Genomic DNA, 18494 nt, shown 5'->3' with positions numbered 1-18494 from the left:
ACGGACAATTAGGATTAAATGTCAGTCACCAATAATATAAATATTTGCACGCACACACAATACCAACCTTAAGTCTTGTAGCAGAGGGAGCATAAGAACTGTCTGTGCTGAAAATAATAAAAATCTTACATGAGGCATTGTGGAAAATTAATGGGATGTTTTAACTACAGGAGACTTTATGTGGGGTTTACAAGCTTCTATTTGGAAGACCTCAGGGGGAGTCAAAGCTGAGGGGCATGACTGTACAACCGTGAGACTATGAGTGAGCCTGCTGTCCTGTTTCTAGCTTCACCACTGCTCATCAGCGAGATCTACAGCTGAAAACCTCTGGAACAAGTTGAATATGAACCACTAAAGACGGCTAAATAAACAGCACTCCAGTGGCCAAATCAAAGTCAACCATTGTCAGATAGCTAAGTTGTATATTTAAGATTTGGTCCAATGCCGGACATACTAATACTAAAAGTCCTCAAAATACTCAATTAAAATTAAAATGTGGTTATCTAATATTTCTCATGAGGTCTTTGTGGACTAAAAACTCAGTTGACTGCATCTATAAATATGGAAATAGTCTTGCGTTGACTTATACTGCACCTATAAATGGATAAATTAAAGAACTAATTAAAAGATAAAATAAAGAAACAAAACAAAAAGTTGAGCAAAACAAAATAAAATTTAATGATTGTAAATGCCATGTGAAACAAAATGAAAGATTTCAAAAGGAAACACAAAAGCAAAAGAGAAAAGAAAACACAAAAATATCACAAGGCAGTCTTAAAAAAGCATATGCATTAGTACTGGATATCTATTTTCAAATAACCAACCTAAACTTAAAGTATGTTTTAGCCTAGAGAAACAAAAACAAAAGCAAATGCAAACCATAAACATAAGATGCTGATGCTCAAATGTGATTACATTTTTACATAAATACTCAGTATCTAGTATTCAGATGTCCAAATCTTTTTGGAATATGCTTAGGGATATGCAACCTGCACCTCTGCTGGGGGAAGCTAAACCTTCCATTCATGTCTTTGGTCCATTCATGTCTTAGTTATCAGTCTATTCAGAGGGTCCCTTGCAAAAAATCAGTTAAAGATTTTCCCCTCACAGGCTGTTTATAGACAGTCTGCTTTCTTTACCATTACCTCTTTTTCTCAATGAAGCACTCAGCATGCTACATTTAAAACTCAGATTTTTATAAACAAATGAACTGTTGTGAGACGGATCATGATATTCCTGCCAGACCAAAAAGTGCTACATTACTGAGGGCAAAGAGGAAAAACAACATCAAATTAAGGCATCGTAAATACTGAAGAGCTATGTAGGATGAAGATACTGACAAAAAGACAAAAATCTGAGTTTTAAATCCAGCATCTGGTGAATGAGGTGTCCGATCACATATGGCACATAGCAACAATATCAGGCTAACATCAGAGACACAAATTTGTATCAAATGCTAAATTGGTCAAATATTGGGATAAACCAGAACGCCTAAAACACTTGCATTTGAAGCATCCAACAGCTTAAATCTTAAAAGAAACGAAAAGAAACTGTCAAGCGAGGTGTCTAAACAAGACTTAGAAACATGAACATTTGCGAAGACTTGATTACACTAAAAATAATTTTTCTTTTTCAAAACTGCGCCAATTTCTCTGGCTTTGCAGACAACATCCCTCTCCTTCATTTTCCTGGCAACCCTACTTTCTACTTGTGCGACTTGCTTGTTTTGAACGACACTTGTAAAATCTTGTCCCCGAGGCGGTAGCCGTTGAGGCCAAAAAAATTATTTGTACCATGTTTTTTTTCCTTACAAATATTAAATAGTATTATTTTATAGAAATAGAAAAACAATTAGAAAATATTCTATAGAATTCAAAAACGCATTAAAGCAACCTGTAAAAATTTTTTATCAAATAAAACTCTTGAAATTGATTGATATAAATATTGAAAAGCCTGATAAAAAGGCCACAACCAAGATGCCATCAGGTCTGAGCAATTCAACAACTTTACTTTGTTCTCGCTGCCTTGTTGTCAAAACGGCGGTCTGAACTGAAGCAATGACACATTTAACTTTACACAGGAGCACCTTTTGTCACATTACCTTGATAGTTTTAGACTGTAGTCTCAGTCCATTGAGAGTACTGATTGCTCTTTCTGCATCACTAGGGTTAAGATAGTTAACAAATCCGTACCCTAAACTGTGGCCTAGAGAAAAAAAAAAAGGAAAACAATAAAACAAACAAAACAAAAAAAAGTTGAAACGTTCCAAATACAAAGGAAAAAAACATCCTAATAGCAAATGTTAAACTTCTGGGGGAAAAAATTTAATGCCACCAAACAAATAAATCCACACTGACTTACACATATGTGGGAAAGGCCTGAGAAAAGAAACTAAAAATAAGTTGTTTTTTTGTGTCAACACTGAAATGAAGGCTACACAATTTGTAAATAGACACTTAAGTGCATCTGAAGTCAGAAATCTTTTAAAAACTTTTTTAGCAACATCACGGCTATATGCAAACCCCGCAAATAAAGATACTGCATCCCTAAAACAGCGAAGACTAAACATATTTTCTCAGATCTTCCTCTCAACACTTTTTTTTGGTCTAATTTGAAAGCAGTGTGCCAAGTACTAATAAATACTTGCCTGCTACTTTGTCCCGAATAAGTTTAGCAGACTCCACCTCCCCAATGCTGCTGAAGAGACTCTGCAGCTCATCTTGGCTCATATTCTGAGGCAAGTAGTTGATGATGAGGTTTGTTTTGCAATCTTTAGGCTCATCAGCCATGTGATCTTCGTAACCGTTCGACATGTCATAGACCTCCTGGAAATATAAAAACAAGTTTCTGTGAGGGTTATACACAATGAAAGCAGAAATCAACATTTAATTGGGACTATTTAATGCAAACTCATTGTGCACTCATATAAAACCTGGGAAAATGCTGTAAATAGTATTACTCATTTCTTGCTGTTGATACCTGACAGTTTTTTGTTGTATAAAGAAAAACATGCAATTTAAGAAAATTAAATTAAAAACACTTTTGTGGGAGATTACATTAACATTATAATACTTAAAAGCTAGTCTACATATTATTGCTTTTTTTTTTATTAATAATGGAATGTCCCATTAAATATTTTTTTTAATCAGACAAACAAACAAAACAGTTTTATGGCTAATTTGTGAATTATGTTTTATATTTTTCTCTAGGGTAGAAATAATGCATCTGTACGAGAGTAGTTCTTACAAATGCATCAGTGATTACACAGAAAACAGATATTTTATTCATTTACATAACATTAATTCCACATTCCCACTCTACATGACACAAATAAAAAAAACATCACACCTCTGGGAAAAAAAAAGGGGGGAAAAAAGTAACACCCCAACCATAATTAAATACCTTCAACCAGGAACAGGAACAAAATTGCCTTTCAGAGCATATTTTACCTCTGTCTTACTAATATGTAACCTACAAAATCTGCCTTTAACCAGTTTGTTCCCTAAATTTGCAAGTCCAATATATCACAAAAATTAACTGAAGTGATTAAGTGATAAGAATATATACCAGGCTAAGATAGTAAAAAAAATACAACTAATATGTGACCCTGGACCACAAAATCAGTCATAAGGGTCAATTTTTCGAAATTGAGATTTTGAATATTGAATAAATAAGCTTTCCATTGATGTATGGTTTGTTAGGATATAAAGTTGTCCAAATGAAGTTCAATGCATATTACTAATCAAAAATTAAGTTTTGATATATTTATGGTAGGAAATTTACAAAATATCTTCATGGAACATGATCTTTACTTAATGATTTTTGGCATAAAAGAAAAATCAATAATTTTGACCCACACAATGTATTTTTGGCTATTGCTACAAATATACCCCAGCGACTTAAGACTGGTTTTGTGGTCCAGGGTCACATGAGCAAAAAGACAGATACAACTATATCAACTGGACTGCTGTTATTTTACATGCTATGATCAACACCGCCTCCAGTGGAGTCTAGCTGAAACGGCATGTGACCAATTTATTTGACACAAAAAATAAAATAAGTTAATGTACATTAAAAAAGGGGTCTTGAATGTCTAATGGCACTCTATCAAGGCAAGAAAATGATCACTAGGGTGACCGTGATTATTCTGATATCGGACAGTGTCCCATTCATATTAGAAGAGGGGTCTTATTGTGTATTCCACACGGGTAGCCAGTCAACCTTCAAGGCTGAAACAAACAAGCATTATTACTGACCCTCCCACAACCCAACACTGGAAGTTTTGATAAAGTGGTCCGAATCGCTCAGACAATTCAGCTCACTATCTATCCAACTACTTCAATCGTGAGCTGGCCCCTATAAGCATGGTTAAACTTTGCAGCACTTGCCAGGTCAAATACCTTCAACTGACTTTATGCAACACCTAATAAGATGTCTAGTGCATCTAGTTAAAAGCCTACCTCAAATGAGAGCATTACACCTTAAGTATTGCTTGCTTATCACACAGGCTACAGCACTACAGGGACGAAAACAGCCTACAAGCACTAAGCACTAGAGCCCGACCTATATGGGTTTTTTGGGGCCGATACCGATATTAGGGAGTAAAAAATGCAGATATCGATATATCTGCCGATATTCTTTGTGTATATTATAGTACAGTACCAGTCAAAAGTCAGCGGAGCGCTGCAGTCATTGTCATAATCACCAGACGCTCGGAAATTATGGATACCCTTCAGAGACTGGGAAAAAACACAGAGACATTATTCAAAACAACGCCCAATATCAAGAGAACAGACCGTTTTCTACATTTTCACTGTTTTCTAAATAAACAAACCGAGAAATTTAAAATTATGGATCAGTGTTATTGTAGTATCACTGATACAGTATTATAGTTTCTGTAAATATTCTGAATTAGATTTTATTTTTTCAAGTTCCACTTTTATTTAAGATTATAGTCATTTTGTTGTGTTTTTATAATTTGTAATATTTACACACACACACACATATATATATTAGAGCACAACCGATATGGGTTTTTTGGGGCCGACACCGATATTAGGTAGTAAATAAACGCCGATATCGATATATCGTCCGATATTCTTTGTGTATATTATAGTATAGTACCAGTCAAAAGTTACACTTTCCCATTCGTGTGTCCAAACATTTGACTGGTACTATATATAGAATACAGTATATACATAAACAGAATATATATATACATAAACAAATTTTTTGCAATGATCACTCAAATGTGGTGATCAAACACTTATAATGTGACAGAGATAAGTAATGGAGGCAGGGCATTTAACAATTTAACAATAAACTTTATTATCCAAAATGAGTCTCGGTAGCCCCCCGGGATCGCTTGATCGGTCGGAGCCGGACCACTAATTTAACCACCCATAACTCCCGAACCCCGGGGGCTATCGACACGGGGGTGGTCTCATTCGAAAGCGGGCCTCTAGACGTACACTCGATTCGCGTTCGAGAAGGTTCCTCGAGCTGAAGGCATCCCCCGAATTTGGTGCGGATTCGCCGCGCCGTTAAGGAGATATGGCCGTTCAAAGTTTCAATGGTTTCCATAGACTAAGCTTTAAAGCGTTTCATCCAGGTCGCCTGTAGCAAACAATGGAGGACAAACTAAGTAATTACACCATTTCAAGCATTTTATCTGCGTTATATGTCCTGTAAAAAAAAAAAAATTCATATCGGCGGCATATTCGGCCGATAATAACGGTAAAACGATATATCGGTCGGGCTCTACTAAGCACTACTAACTCCAGCTTACAGATTCAGTATAACGATAAATAAAAGGTTGAAAATCCACATTCAGTCCCTGATGGACGCAAATTCTACTCACTTTTAAGTATCTAACGTGTCCCCTTCTGACTGCCATGAAGAGCCGTCACAGATCCCGACTCTGAAGATACCAAAAACAAAATAAGGTAATAAAAATACACGCTGACAAGAAGGGGTGGTAGGGAAGGCAAAGGCAGGTTTGGGGGTTCAGAGTAAAATAAATAAACTAAAATAAATGAAGAGCAAAAAGATAAGATGAGCCACCTTCTGATATAACCTGTGGAAAAAAGAATTACAACCATCGTCCATTAGGAGTGGTGTAGTTTCAGCGTGTATTTTTAGCACCTCACTTTGAGTCTGTCCTGCCATCACAAAATCTCTGTGATGATATTATATACATGCTGTACTTGTTACATTACTTTACAATGTAAACTATTTTATTTTAGAATAAACACCTTTATTTTTGTTTTCAGAAATGGAAAAAGAAAACACCAAGAATTAAAATACTACAGTGTAAATACTAACTTAAGAGTTTAAAAGCAAACCTTCCTGAACTGCACTATTCATAAAAGGACCGTTCACCCAAAAATTAAAAAAATGTTTCACTATTAAATATTTTCTTAAACAGAAATCAGCATATCATAAAAATCTACCTAATTATTTGAAACTATTTTCGCCTGCTCAAGTAATAATAATGATTAAAAAACACATTTTAACACAAAGTGGCCGATTAACTCTAATCCGACATACGGAAACTGACTTGTAAAAAAAAAAAATTGTGCAACAATTTCTTACAACTAATTGATATCATAGAGGTCGAAGAACAACTGTTCAGGGGACAGTTCCGTATAAATTCCCACGTTTCATATATTCATACAACATATATTAGGGCGGTGGAGCTTATTAACCTTATCAAAATATACTACTGCCATAAATACTGACTACACTATTCAGGCATTCGTAGGCTGTTGGAAAATAAATGAATAAAAGACATTGTAATTCTGCCTAGTCGTGGGGGCGTGAAATTTACAACTACTCCGCAGCAGGACATCGCTCTTCCGGTCATGCTTGTCTAGATTACCTCGCCATTGTTACGGTTCCGTATCTTAGCTACAGAACAACAACCTTGCGGCATTACACAGCATGCTGGTAAAGAATCATCGATTCGAAAATAGGTCGAAGAATAAAATAGCACACAACATGAGGCCTCGTTCCCAACACACCGTCCCCATATTTTCGCGATGACTCGCTCTGTAAATCCCATGCAACTCTCGAGTTCAAACTCGAGCAGGCTGCGCTAAGAGGCCTAACCCTATTAAAGCCAGGCCTCAAACAATGAATAAACTTATAAACGTTACTACATGCTAATAAACAAGTTCAATATAACAAAATCAAACGTTTAAATGCATATCTGGCGTCTTACCAACTTCAACGTCTCTCCAATTCTGCAGTAGAACGAACGCACGCGGAGCTTTAGCAAAACGTGGCTTTTTGGCGCTGCGCTCTCGTGACACAAAAACACACCACAAGGGAACTCTGCAAAGGAAGCAGAAGTTTTAACCCCTCCCACTTTCAGAATCCATTCAGATTCCTCAGATCAAGTCACTAATAATAAAATCAGACATTTTATTCGATTGTATCAGTTTTATTGTGTAAAAGTAAAACGCCCTTGCTGTGTGTGCATATAAAATATTCCTAGAAGAACAGGTATTGTGAAGAGACACACTAGTTTGTACGAGTTTGAACTGAATGATATATCATCAAAGTAATCAACTATATATATAATGTGCAAGCATTCAGAAGAAAAATCACAAGAATTTAATTCCATAAGTGCGTTTTTATTCTTGGTCCAGGATTCGATACTCTTGTGGGGGTTGATGCTTCACTAGCTGTGCCACTATAATCCAAGACATTACCTGAAGACAGAAAGGTTAGAGATGACATTAGAAATCTTGTAAAAGATCAGGGCATAAATGAATTATAATTCAAACCACAGAGCTCACCAGTAAAAAGAGAACCACTAAAGATATTATAATGATGAAGTGCACTGCAAGCAGTAAATTCTCCTCAAGTTTAATTTGACAGCCCTAGAATAGAAAAAAAACAATGTGGAATCTTGCTCCAAACACTCAGATACAAACCTAATTTAAATTAATTAACAAATGAAGCTTAATTTACCAGTGTGGAAACCTTTTTAAAGAAATATTCCAGGTTTCCATGGTTAAGATCTACTGACAGACATCTGGAACCATTATGTGTATTGATTATATGATTATATGTATTGATTTTATAGTAACTGCACAACTGTCAAGACATTTTGTTTGTTTGTTTTTACACAGTGAGGTGCAATATTTTTTTTTCTGTGGTTATTTAATTAAATATAGCTAAACTTGCATTTAACCCATAATACTCCTTTTATGTCGCAATGAATTGGAAGCAATGACAGGTCTTTTCATCCATATTGTGACATTCATCCAAGTGTAACAGATTATTACATTTTTTTTGTACACAATTTTTCATCAGCTAAAAAAAATAATCATAAATGAATGAATCATTCGCAGTGAGATATGTAAACTGAATTAAAAAAATATACAGGGTGAATTTTCATTTCATGCTGACTGTAAAATTAAGCAGAAAAATATTAATGTAGTATCTCATGAAAAGGGTAGCTCAAATGTAATTAGTCTGTACCTCATTATATAGCAGCTGGGGTGAGTTTAAAGTCCCATTGCAGGAGTGAAAGTTTTTGTTGCAGCAGCTCAGAGGAACTTTGTATTTCCCACTATGATTAAACCAGGGTGTTTCCAACCAGTCTGTGTAGTTCTTAACACCGCAACTGTAACAAAAAAGTGAAACAATCTGATTTTGCCAAAAAACACATAGAAATCCTGGAGATTTCTGTGCAAATACCTCACGCTGAAGGGCATTCACTGCTTTGGTATCAGGATCTTGGCTGTTACCACTGTAGTTCTGAAACACATCTTTAAGGGGAGCCAAGTCTACATCAAGCTAAAAAAAAAAAAAGATGTTTAATGTCAAAACCATTTCGGTGAAATACACTTCACTTTTATATAGCCAAATAACATAAAATTCCTATTACCTTCCCTTTATTAGTATATGCCAATGCCGCAGTAGTACCCACAATGCACCACACAATAATGAGAAGATACACAAACTGAAAGACAAGAAATATACAAATATGAACACCACAGTGGATTTTTTCATCTTACCAACCCGTGTCCACATGAAGGTTTTTTGTTGGACACCACACAGCCAATGCATCCACTGATGAAGAGGATGACTCCTCCAACAACAGCCAGCAGTGCAGGGAGAATTATATAAAAGCTGCTAAAGAACACACCATAAACTAGGTATTTATGCAGCAAGAATGAACCACCTAGGCCTGTAATTCCAGCCAGCTGTAAAAAGTGGAGAATGAAGGAGTTAAAAACCAGAGGAACTAAAACAGTGCATGTATTTCATAAATGTCATCTTGTCATGTGCCTTGTGTGTCAGTAGTCATATCATTGTTACTGAAAAACCCAGGCTAATTGTCACAGTTTATTTTGTTAATATTTCTCAGGGACATTTATGAAGAACAACTTGTCCTGAGAGCACAGTTCAGCACTTCATTTAAAATCTACCTTTATCATTGCTGACTCTTGCCTGAATGTAGAGTGCTTTTAGCGTGCTCTCTTGTTTACCTAATGACAAACGACAAGAAGTGCATGATGCTGACAGGCTCACCAACAAAAGTAGAGAAGCAATCTTAATAAAAATTCTGAAACCTCTTCTCGTTAAAGCCAACATGGTTCTGCCTTAATCGATTCGCGTGAACGCGAAATAATCAGTTCTATCAGTCTCTCCTCGGTCCAGTTCAACTTCAACAGTGGTAAAACACTACTAATGTGAAAGCGGACTTTACGGATTTAAATCGAAACCATACAAAACTTCAGAAGTGACCGAATTAACTAACGAGTAGGGGGCACTGGGCCAAACAAATAAACCATTAAAACCATGTATGAAGGGCAAGGTAATAGACTCAAATATGTATATGATAGATAGATAGATAGATAGATAGATAGATTTAGGGCACATTAATTAATAATTAAGAATAAAGGCGCTTCAAAACGCATAAAAAAAGAAAACCGGTAATCACCATGATGATGATATAACAATTATTGAAATTTAAATTATTTTTGAAAACGAACGCAATTGTTATATTTGTAGCATTTTTTAATATAAAATGTTACATTTATGTTGCAATCTGATAAATGCCAAATAAATAAATAAATAAAAACATCAAAGCTGCTTTTATTGGACGTCATTATTTTGCGACACATTTGCATTTCTTGTCATTGAGACTTGAGAAGCAAGATGGCGTCAGCATCAGAACATCAGGGTGCCGCAGACAGCGAACTGGACGAGTTATTAGACAGTAAGGTTTGAGGATGGCTTAAATATGAAAGTATCCACAGTTATAATGTGCAAATGTTTTACCATTTAAATAAAGTTACTGTTTAGTGAACTAGCGTTTAGGAAGCGGTTGTCACAGTGCAGTTGCTGCTATGCTATTGGTCTGGTGCTTGCGCTTGTCACAGTGATTGAAGTTTTTGTAACGTGAAAACATTAGATGTGCATCTGTTAATTAATTAGAGATCGTCACTCTGTCTTTTGTATAGTCACATAAAAATGTGTCAGTTATGTCCAACCAGGTTTTGTATCTAAACGGAGCTCATTATCGGAGCTACTGTGTTTGTACTGGACCACTAGCTAGTTTTGCATCAGTCATATTACATGCCATCAAAACATATATACATATATACCTTGGTACTCCAGTGTAAGTGTTTCCTCATCTGCAGGTGCTCTTGATGATTTTGACAAGACCAATGTGCCTCCTGTGGCCCCTGAGGCCCCCACTGCCCCTGGTGCAAGCACGACCAGTGATGAGAAGGTAATGAACACGTTTTCATTTTGAAATCAAGCCAAAAAATGATCAGAATAACATTGTATTATCTTTCCATAATTTTCTAGGCACTCTTGCAGTTCTACAGAGTTGGTTCCATCATTGCTGCTGGTTAATGTATTTGTTTTCTGTTCTTTTCATCCTCAGCCTCCTCTGTTGGAGGACAGTAAGTTCTTTGAGTCTCTCTTTGATGGTGAGATGGCCAATCAAGCACATGAGGAGTGGGAGAAAGCCATGGCTGAGTTAGCGCAAGAAGAACCTGACCTAATACAGCATTTTCATAAGCTCTCTGAGGCAGCAGGTAAAGTAGGTGAGTGATCTGAAATGGAGCACTTTATAAATGTTGGATGAAGATATGCAAGTTTAGTTATTTGCCTATTTTCCAATTGTTTTGACCTATTTTTATATTTTTTTTATTTAGGCACAGATGTAGCTTCACAACAAGAGTTCACATCCTGTCTTAAAGATACCCTTAGTGGTTTGGCGAAAAATGCAGACAACCTGCAGGTAATGCCGCTTGGAATTTCTCCTATTGGAATGTAATTGAAGGAAATAGTGGTTTTAATTATCAACTACAATTCAAAAGTTTGGGGTTGGTAAGATTTTTTAAAAATGTTTTTAAAGAAGTCTCTTATGCTTACAAAGGCTCCATTTATTTGATCAGAAGTACCGTAAAAACAGTAATATTGTGAAATTATTATTACAATTTAAAATAATTGTTTTCTTTAATTGTTTTAAATGGTAATTTATTCCTATGATGTCAAAGCTAAATTTTCAAATTTCAACAGCCATTAACCCAGACATCAGTGTCACATGATCCTTCAGAAATCATTCTAATGTGATGACTTGATGATCAAGAAACATTTCTTATTCTTATCAATATTGCTTAATATTTATGTGAAAACCATGATTGTTTTTCAGGATTGTTTGATAAACAAAAAGTACAAAAGAACAGCATGTATTTGATCTTTACTGTCAGGTTTTATTAATTTAAAGCATCCTTGTTGAATAAGTTTTAATTAATTTCTTAAAAAAAAAAATCTTTCCGACCTCAAACATTTAAATGGCAATGTATGTCAGAAGATATGTAAAGAAATGTGATGAACATTCATAATTTTAAATGCAGAGTGCAGGGCTGGCTGGAGATGATCTGGTAAAGACCTTAGAGAACCTGGGATTGAATGAAAATGGGGAGGGAGGAGATGATGGCAATATTCTCCCAATAATGCAGTCCATCATGCAGAACCTTTTATCGAAAGAAGTGCTATACCCTTCTCTTAAAGAGATAACAGAGAAGGTGAGTTGTTTACAGCATCTGTATGACTGTCTTAATCACTGTCCTACTGTTCTGGTCCCAGTGAAGCGGGTATATGCCTGTCATTAATTAAACATTTCTTTTAAAAAAATCTTCCAACACATTCCATTTAATATTTGGAGAAAAAAAGGACTAATATGATGCAATTTGCATTTAGTACCCTGGATGGTTGGAGAGCAACAAGCAATCCCTTCCCACAGACCAGTTCATGCGATATGAGCAACAGTACAAAATAATGGGAGAAATATGCAGCCAATTTGAGAAAGATGGAGACAAAGACAGCACGTTTGAAAACATTCTGGAACTCATGCAGAAGGTAGAAAGCATGCAATTTTTAAAAATAATTTAGGGCCACCTTTTTATTCTGCTTACTGATTTTTTGTAATGATTTTTTTTTAAATGCATGAATTAAATGACCTTTTTTTTGTACCCTTTTTACTTAAAAAAACAACAACAACATAATATTACTTAATAGAACCTTTCAATAACAGCACTATTAATATTTTTGTTCATGGAAATAATGTCTTACCCCTCAGCTGCAAGACTTGGGTCAACCTCCAAAAGAGCTTGCTGGAGAGGCAGTGAGTATTTTCTTTTTCTTTCTTTCTTTCTTTTTTAATTAACAGTTATGCTATATTTACATCATCAATCAATCTCTTGTATTTTCAGCCTCCTGGCTTGAATTTTGACCCAGAATCTCTGCACCTTCCTGGAGCGCAAGGAGTCCCAGGACCAGAGCAGTGCTCAATCATGTGATCTCAATGAGGTTAAATTAATGTACATTTGAAAACGATACAATTTGGAGCTAATTATCTGAACCTGAGTTGGACACAGTTGATCATGCTCCCCTTTTAAAGGAGTTTGCTTTTGTGTCTGCACTGAAACTGTGAGCGTTCACGACATTAATTTGACTTCGTAGTTCTCTATCCACAGAGGTTCTTTTCATATTCATCCCTAATCCGTTCGCTGTCCTCTCTGTAGAGCAGCTCGTAATGTTTTGAGTGAAGTTTGATATCTCAGTGTGCTGACAGCTTGGGAAAAAAATCTAAGTTTTTTGAATTTTGTAAAGGTTTTACACTTTTACTTCAAGCACATTTGACAAGTATTGCGGTGGATTGTATTTTGAAAAGTAGAGACAAATACGTGGAGCTCAAATGGACAGCAAAGGTAGTTACGGTTTGATTGGTTTAATTCTATTTTTAAATCTCAGAAGAATGGTCAGGGTCTGCTAATAGCTTCCATCAGATTGATGAATTTATTGAAATTATTTTAATTTACAGCGTAATGTCCATTTATTCTCACACTATATCACATATACTGTACTATTTCTGTGATTTGACCACTAATCAGTGACCAAAATGGATCTCACAGATTAAAAAAAAACTAACTGCAGACACTTCAGATGCAGGCTTATAATACATCATAACATCATTCTTTGACCCGTAGTCTGCATTTGTAATTGAGTAGAATAATTCTCTCTCCCTTTGTCTTCTAATGGTTACTATATCTATCTGCATATAGAGCAGTTTGGAGTGTTGCCATGTAAATTTAAATAATTCCCATCATTCCTATGGTGGTGTGTCTTTGTGATGTGCTATTGTCACAATAGTCCTAATTTGCCTTGAATATTGAAATAATACAAGAATATTGTTTCGTAGTGTAAAATTAATACTCTGTATTAACATTTAAAGAACATCATGTTAAATCCTAGGATACCTCAAAAGTGGATTAAAGTTTGCAGTCATTGCTTTTGAGGGGATGTTTATATGGATCTTTTATGCAAACAGGTTAGAAATGGGATCCTTTCACAGGATCAAATGTGGAATTGGTTATCAGTTTGCTTTCTTGACACGTCATTGGCTATATGTCCGTATGGTATGGTATTATGTGGCCAATATAAAGATTATGAGAAGGATATAAAGATTATGAGAAGGATGGAATGGGCGTGCGGATGAGCTGGACAAAAATATGTAACGGTTACAACACTCAGGGGTTGCTCAAACACCCAAGCACTTAAATTAGCTCATCAATATTCTTTATCCTGTATTCCCTAAAATGTACAGCTCATTGGTCTTGTCATACCTCACTATATAATGAAAGAACTGAACAATTTTCAAAAATCTAAATAAATGTTATAAGCTTACAATGTTTTATATTCTTTACCTGACCAATTTTATTCCTGCTACATATCAGAAACACCACTCTACACCCAATTGTCTTATATATGAATATATAAGATATATATATATATATATATATAATTTATATCATATATCTTTTTTTTCTTCTTTTTTTTTTTCAAATATTTAAAAAAAATTTCCACCATTTTTATGGCTTTAACACTTTCTTTTAAAATCACTTTATTAAGAAGACTTAGTTTTTTTTTTTCTGATGTGTTTATGGCCTTGTTATATATATATATGCTATATTTGTAGGTAAATGCTCAGTTCTGTTATGACGGGTGTCCAAAGTTGGAGCTAAACTCTGCAGGACACCCCTGTGTTATGAATATTTCATTACATAATTTTAATTATGTATTTTAATTAATTTTACATAATTTTATGCACATAGCAATATATCATAAAAATAATTAGATATTTATAGCATTTTTATGTATTTTTATTTATTTTTTGTTTGTTTTAATTCAAATAATCAATGTCTTAATTTAATGATTAGGTAAACATTCAAATGTATTGTGACATCCAATTATGAACGAGAAATTCCGATGAAAAGTGTAAATGTTGCGACACTAGTGTTAACATTTAGTCAGACTCGTAACCCAAAGGTTGCGAGTTCGAGTCTCCGGTCCGGCAGGGATTGTAGGTGGGGGGAGTGAATGTACAGCGCTCTCTCCCACCTTCAATACCACGACTGAGGTGCCCTTGAGCAAGGCACCGAACCCCCAACTGCTCCCCGGGCGCCGCAGCATAAATGGCTGCCCACTGCTCCGGGTGTGTGTTCACTGCTGTGTGTGTGCACTTTGGATGGGTTAAATGCAGAGCACTAATTCCAAGTATGGGTCACCATACTTGGCCACGTCACGTCACTCACGTCATTTAGAATTGTAAAATAAGATTTTTTTTCTTCTAGATTTACGGGGAGATCACGAAACAAATTAGTATATTTTGTGATAATATGTAGTGGCACTAATAAGTGACGTGACATGTGGCGGTTACGAGTCCAACTCTCTAACCATTAGGCCACGACTTCCCAATAAAAAAACTAAAATAGCAACAAGGAACAATAACATAAACTATTATTTACTGAGTAATTATTTACTCATGATTTTTATTTCGGTTTATTGAAAATGGTCTTTTAAATTACAGACTACTAAAAATGCGTTTTAAGGATTTTTTTATTTTGTTTTATTTATTTATTTATTTATTTTTATTAAATATTTATTCAGAAATACAAGTGTGACAGAACATATGCCAAGGAAAAGAGCCAGGGGTTCAAGGATGACCAAACAATATACAGCAATTACAAATTTACATAAGAGCAATGCCAAAATAAGTGAAACAAAGTTTCAGTCATCATATTACAGAAAGAACAATTCAAATCAATATCATTTTTACATTTAACAAGAAAATAATTTACTGTGTAGTATCTATGTAAAATTTTAAAGGTTACTTCCTTGACTTTGTTTACCAATAGGTATTTGTTTGGCAAGGTCCAAATGGCCTTCCATAATAAACCTTTAACTAATCTGTTCCAATAAATTATACAGTTTGGAGAAGAAACAATGTCTTTTTGAAGTAAGGAACGGACAGTTTTGTTAACATTCATATTTCCAGGGGCAAAACAAAGTTTCCCAATATAAGTATCAAATAGATCAAGTGCAGAGGGGGATGTAATACTGTTTTGGGTATTAGCTCTGAATAATGCCAAGACTCCTCTGGGAATTGCATCCATGACTATAGAAAACTCTTTTGGTGTTACTGGAATTCCATGGACAGCTAGAAACTCAGAATAAGTGAGTAACATGCCTTGTTGATTTAATAATTGACTAACTCGTATTATGCCTGCTGAAAACCAATTTACAAAAAATAACGATTTATTTTTATATAATATATTGTAATTGTTCCAAATTAGGTACCTATGGGGAGAAAAGTTATGTTTACGTTTTCATGTTTTAAAATGCGGATGACAAGGCTCTATGACGCGGGCTTTGCGACGTTGGCATTTGAATAATCAAACTTTAATTGTTCGCGCAGGGAACACGGCCCGGGTTGAGTGGATTCAGTAGACGTGTCAGCTACGGAAGTAGAGAGCTGCAGAACCATACACGCAAAATCTCTTCCTAACGGGGGATGATTTTATGATTTAAATTCACGTAAACTGGGCTATATCTCCATACATTACGCATTCCTGTTCGGTTATTATTGTCAGTGAAAATGTTGACCAAATTTGAGACAAAGTCGGCCCGAGTGAAAGGTAAGATATCTGCTCTGGCTAGCTTCATTTGACTGCTGTATAATATAATTATTACGACCGCTTTTATGTACATTTTTGTCTGATATTAATCTATTCTTAATTTCTGTAGAATATAATGTAAATCTTTTTAGTAAGGATTATACTGTATGTCATTCGGCGTTAGCACAAAGCTATATTTGTTAGCCATTCAGACGCTACAGTAAATATTCTCTTACAGTATTCAGTAGTTTTGTTTCATAGAGAACGCGCTGGTGACATTACCTTGACCAGATTGTTATTATCAATAAAGGATTCATGATAATAATAATCTATTTAAATCAATGTGTCATCGTTATTATGTTCTCAAAACACCATCGTATTGACTGTCTTCATTTTAATAAATACCTGAATTGATTGTTTTGTCTTTTTTTCTGCAGGGCTGAGTTTCCACCCGAAACGGCCCTGGATTCTCGCTAGTTTGCACAACGGTGTCATCCAGCTGTGGGACTATCGCATGTGCACCCTCATCGACAAGTTTGACGAGCATGATGGTATGAAACAGCTGATCAACGATTTTAGTCTCTTGTCATTTTCTTCTGAGCCCTCATAGCATTGTGAATTCATGTAGGTCCAGTCAGAGGTATTGACTTCCATAAGCAGCAGCCACTGTTTGTGTCAGGAGGAGATGACTACAAGATCAAGGTTTGCTTTCTTCATTCTCAATACAGATGTTTAATAAACATATCACCTTGCTACTACTACTGTAGTTTCATGGGGTACATTTTTGGTAACACTTTAAGATAAGTTAACAAAAATGAAAAATGCTTCTTAAATCATTTATTAATCTTAATGATATTTTCATTCAGCTACTACTAATACATTATAAAAATAAGCATTTTTGTCTTTAAACATTAGTTAATGAACCTGAGCTAACATGAACAAATGATAACAAAGATTAATGAAGACTGTAACAAATGTGTTGCTCATAATTTATGCTAATGCATTTTATGCATTTTGATTTGCTGACATTTATTTGATTCTAATTATTAGGTATGGAACTACAAGCTGCGTCGGTGTCTCTTCACTCTTCTTGGACATCTTGACTACATTCGTACCACATTCTTCCACCACGTGAGCCCTGTCAACTTTGTGATGATCTTTCATAATTCTTTTTATGTTTATTTAATCAGTGAGACTAACTTATAGTTATCATTTTCAGGAGTATCCCTGGATCCTGAGTGCCTCAGATGACCAAACCATTCGCATTTGGAACTGGCAGTCCAGAACATGTGTCTGGTGAGTCTTTATATAGGTTATGAAATAGTGAGTGTGCACAAGTAATCTTTTTTATTAATTCATTATTAAATTTTTTTAAGTAAATCATAGGTTGTTTTTTAGAAGCTTATTTTATATAGCTTATGTTGAAACCAGTATTGATGATTTAACATTTGCAAATAAAACAAAAAATACATTTCATGCACATGTAATACTCATGTTGTGTACTTTTTTTTAGTTTTTTTACTTGTTAATATTTAGATTTTTTTATTTTATACTTTTTTTTTAATTAAATAAATTACTTGAAAATGCTCATCCCTTTTATGAACAAATTGATTGTCTGAGCATTTTTTTTTGTCTGACCTGAGCAACACTTACCGTTAGCTTTGTGAAACTGAGTTGTATATGTTCTCTGTGCTGTTTCTTCTCTGTAGTGTGCTGACGGGGCATAATCACTATGTGATGTGCGCTCAGTTCCATCCATCTGAGGACCTGGTGGTGTCGGCTAGCCTGGATCAGACTGTGCGCGTGTGGGATATTTCCGGTGAGGAGGCTTAGGAAAGGATTGAGTAGTTTGGGGTAGGCCTGTCACGATAACAACTTTTTTTTGTGCGATATATTGCCCCAGAAATAATTGCGATAAGCGATATTATTGTCATTTTAAAGACCATTTTATGCCACTGAATATACTGTATAATCATTATGTCACAGCATAATAATGCAAGA

General features: G+C 35.1%; 4 protein-coding genes across 5 annotated transcripts in view; 2 read left to right on the top strand and 2 right to left on the bottom strand.

Annotated features, from left to right (window-relative positions):
• Nucleotides 1-2066: 2066 nt before the first annotated feature.
• Nucleotides 2067-7301, bottom strand: LOC107706397 (ELAV-like protein 1-B). The gene is made up of 4 exons (XM_016510102.1): nt 7223-7301; nt 5861-5920; nt 2648-2825; nt 2067-2205 (listed from the first exon to the last, which is right to left on the bottom strand). The coding sequence occupies exons 2-4, from the start codon at nt 5894-5896 to the stop codon at nt 2093-2095; spliced, it is 327 nt and encodes a 108-aa protein (XP_016365588.1). The 5' UTR covers nt 5897-5920; nt 7223-7301; the 3' UTR covers nt 2067-2092.
• Nucleotides 7302-7436: 135 nt separating this feature from the next.
• LOC107706398 (tetraspanin-3-like) lies at nt 7437-8920 on the bottom strand. Its single transcript, XM_016510103.1, has 5 exons — nt 8900-8920; nt 8710-8808; nt 8491-8635; nt 7803-7886; nt 7437-7715 (listed from the first exon to the last, which is right to left on the bottom strand). The coding sequence occupies exons 2-5, from the start codon at nt 8724-8726 to the stop codon at nt 7638-7640; spliced, it is 324 nt and encodes a 107-aa protein (XP_016365589.1). The 5' UTR covers nt 8727-8808; nt 8900-8920; the 3' UTR covers nt 7437-7637.
• A 1223-nt stretch (nt 8921-10143) lies between these two features.
• On the top strand, nt 10144-13453 carry pex19 (peroxisomal biogenesis factor 19). The gene is made up of 8 exons (XM_016510100.1): nt 10144-10237; nt 10662-10753; nt 10913-11075; nt 11187-11272; nt 11892-12062; nt 12238-12396; nt 12617-12661; nt 12750-13453. The coding sequence occupies exons 1-8, from the start codon at nt 10177-10179 to the stop codon at nt 12834-12836; spliced, it is 864 nt and encodes a 287-aa protein (XP_016365586.1). The 5' UTR covers nt 10144-10176; the 3' UTR covers nt 12837-13453.
• Nucleotides 13454-16286: 2833 nt separating this feature from the next.
• Nucleotides 16287-18494, top strand: part of copa (COPI coat complex subunit alpha) — a 14362-nt gene continuing 12154 nt past the window's right edge. For both annotated transcript variants that reach the window (XM_016510099.1, XM_016510098.1), the window contains exons 1-6: nt 16287-16514; nt 16931-17044; nt 17122-17195; nt 17544-17624; nt 17713-17789; nt 18203-18312. In XM_016510099.1, the coding sequence (XP_016365585.1) occupies nt 16475-16514; nt 16931-17044; nt 17122-17195; nt 17544-17624; nt 17713-17789; nt 18203-18312 (496 nt within the window). In that variant the 5' untranslated portion in view covers nt 16287-16474. The remainder of the gene's footprint in view (nt 16515-16930; nt 17045-17121; nt 17196-17543; nt 17625-17712; nt 17790-18202; nt 18313-18494) is intronic.

This window comes from Sinocyclocheilus rhinocerous, unplaced genomic scaffold (genome assembly GCF_001515625.1).
Source record: "Sinocyclocheilus rhinocerous isolate Xijiao unplaced genomic scaffold, SAMN03320098_v1.1 scaffold444, whole genome shotgun sequence".
Classification (NCBI taxonomy): domain Eukaryota; kingdom Metazoa; phylum Chordata; class Actinopteri; order Cypriniformes; family Cyprinidae; genus Sinocyclocheilus; species Sinocyclocheilus rhinocerous.
Note: the sequence above shows the minus strand (reverse complement) of the source record. Positions and strands in the feature narration are given on the sequence as shown.

Excerpts from the sequence above, each read along its gene's own strand:
- LOC107706397 (XM_016510102.1), bottom strand. The coding sequence starts at position 5,896 with ATGGCAGTCAGAAGGGGACACGTTAGATACTTAAAA. Across the intron at positions 2,826-5,860 it reads GACACGTTAGATACTTAAAA|GAGGTCTATGACATGTCGAA; the intron begins GTGAGTAGAATT and ends TTATATTTCCAG. Across the intron at positions 2,206-2,647 it reads TATTCGGGACAAAGTAGCAG|GCCACAGTTTAGGGTACGGA; the intron begins GCAAGTATTTAT and ends TTTTTTCTCTAG.
- LOC107706398 (XM_016510103.1), bottom strand. Across the intron at positions 7,887-8,490 it reads CCCAGCTGCTATATAATGAG|GGCTGTCAAATTAAACTTGA; the intron begins GTACAGACTAAT and ends TTTCTATTCTAG. Across the intron at positions 7,716-7,802 it reads TAGTGGTTCTCTTTTTACTG|GTAATGTCTTGGATTATAGT; the intron begins GTGAGCTCTGTG and ends TTCTGTCTTCAG.
- pex19 (XM_016510100.1), top strand. The coding sequence starts at position 10,177 with ATGGCGTCAGCATCAGAACATCAGGGTGCCGCAGACAGCGAACTGGAC. Across the intron at positions 11,273-11,891 it reads AAAATGCAGACAACCTGCAG|AGTGCAGGGCTGGCTGGAGA; the intron begins GTAATGCCGCTT and ends TTTTAAATGCAG. Across the intron at positions 12,662-12,749 it reads AAGAGCTTGCTGGAGAGGCA|CCTCCTGGCTTGAATTTTGA; the intron begins GTGAGTATTTTC and ends TTGTATTTTCAG.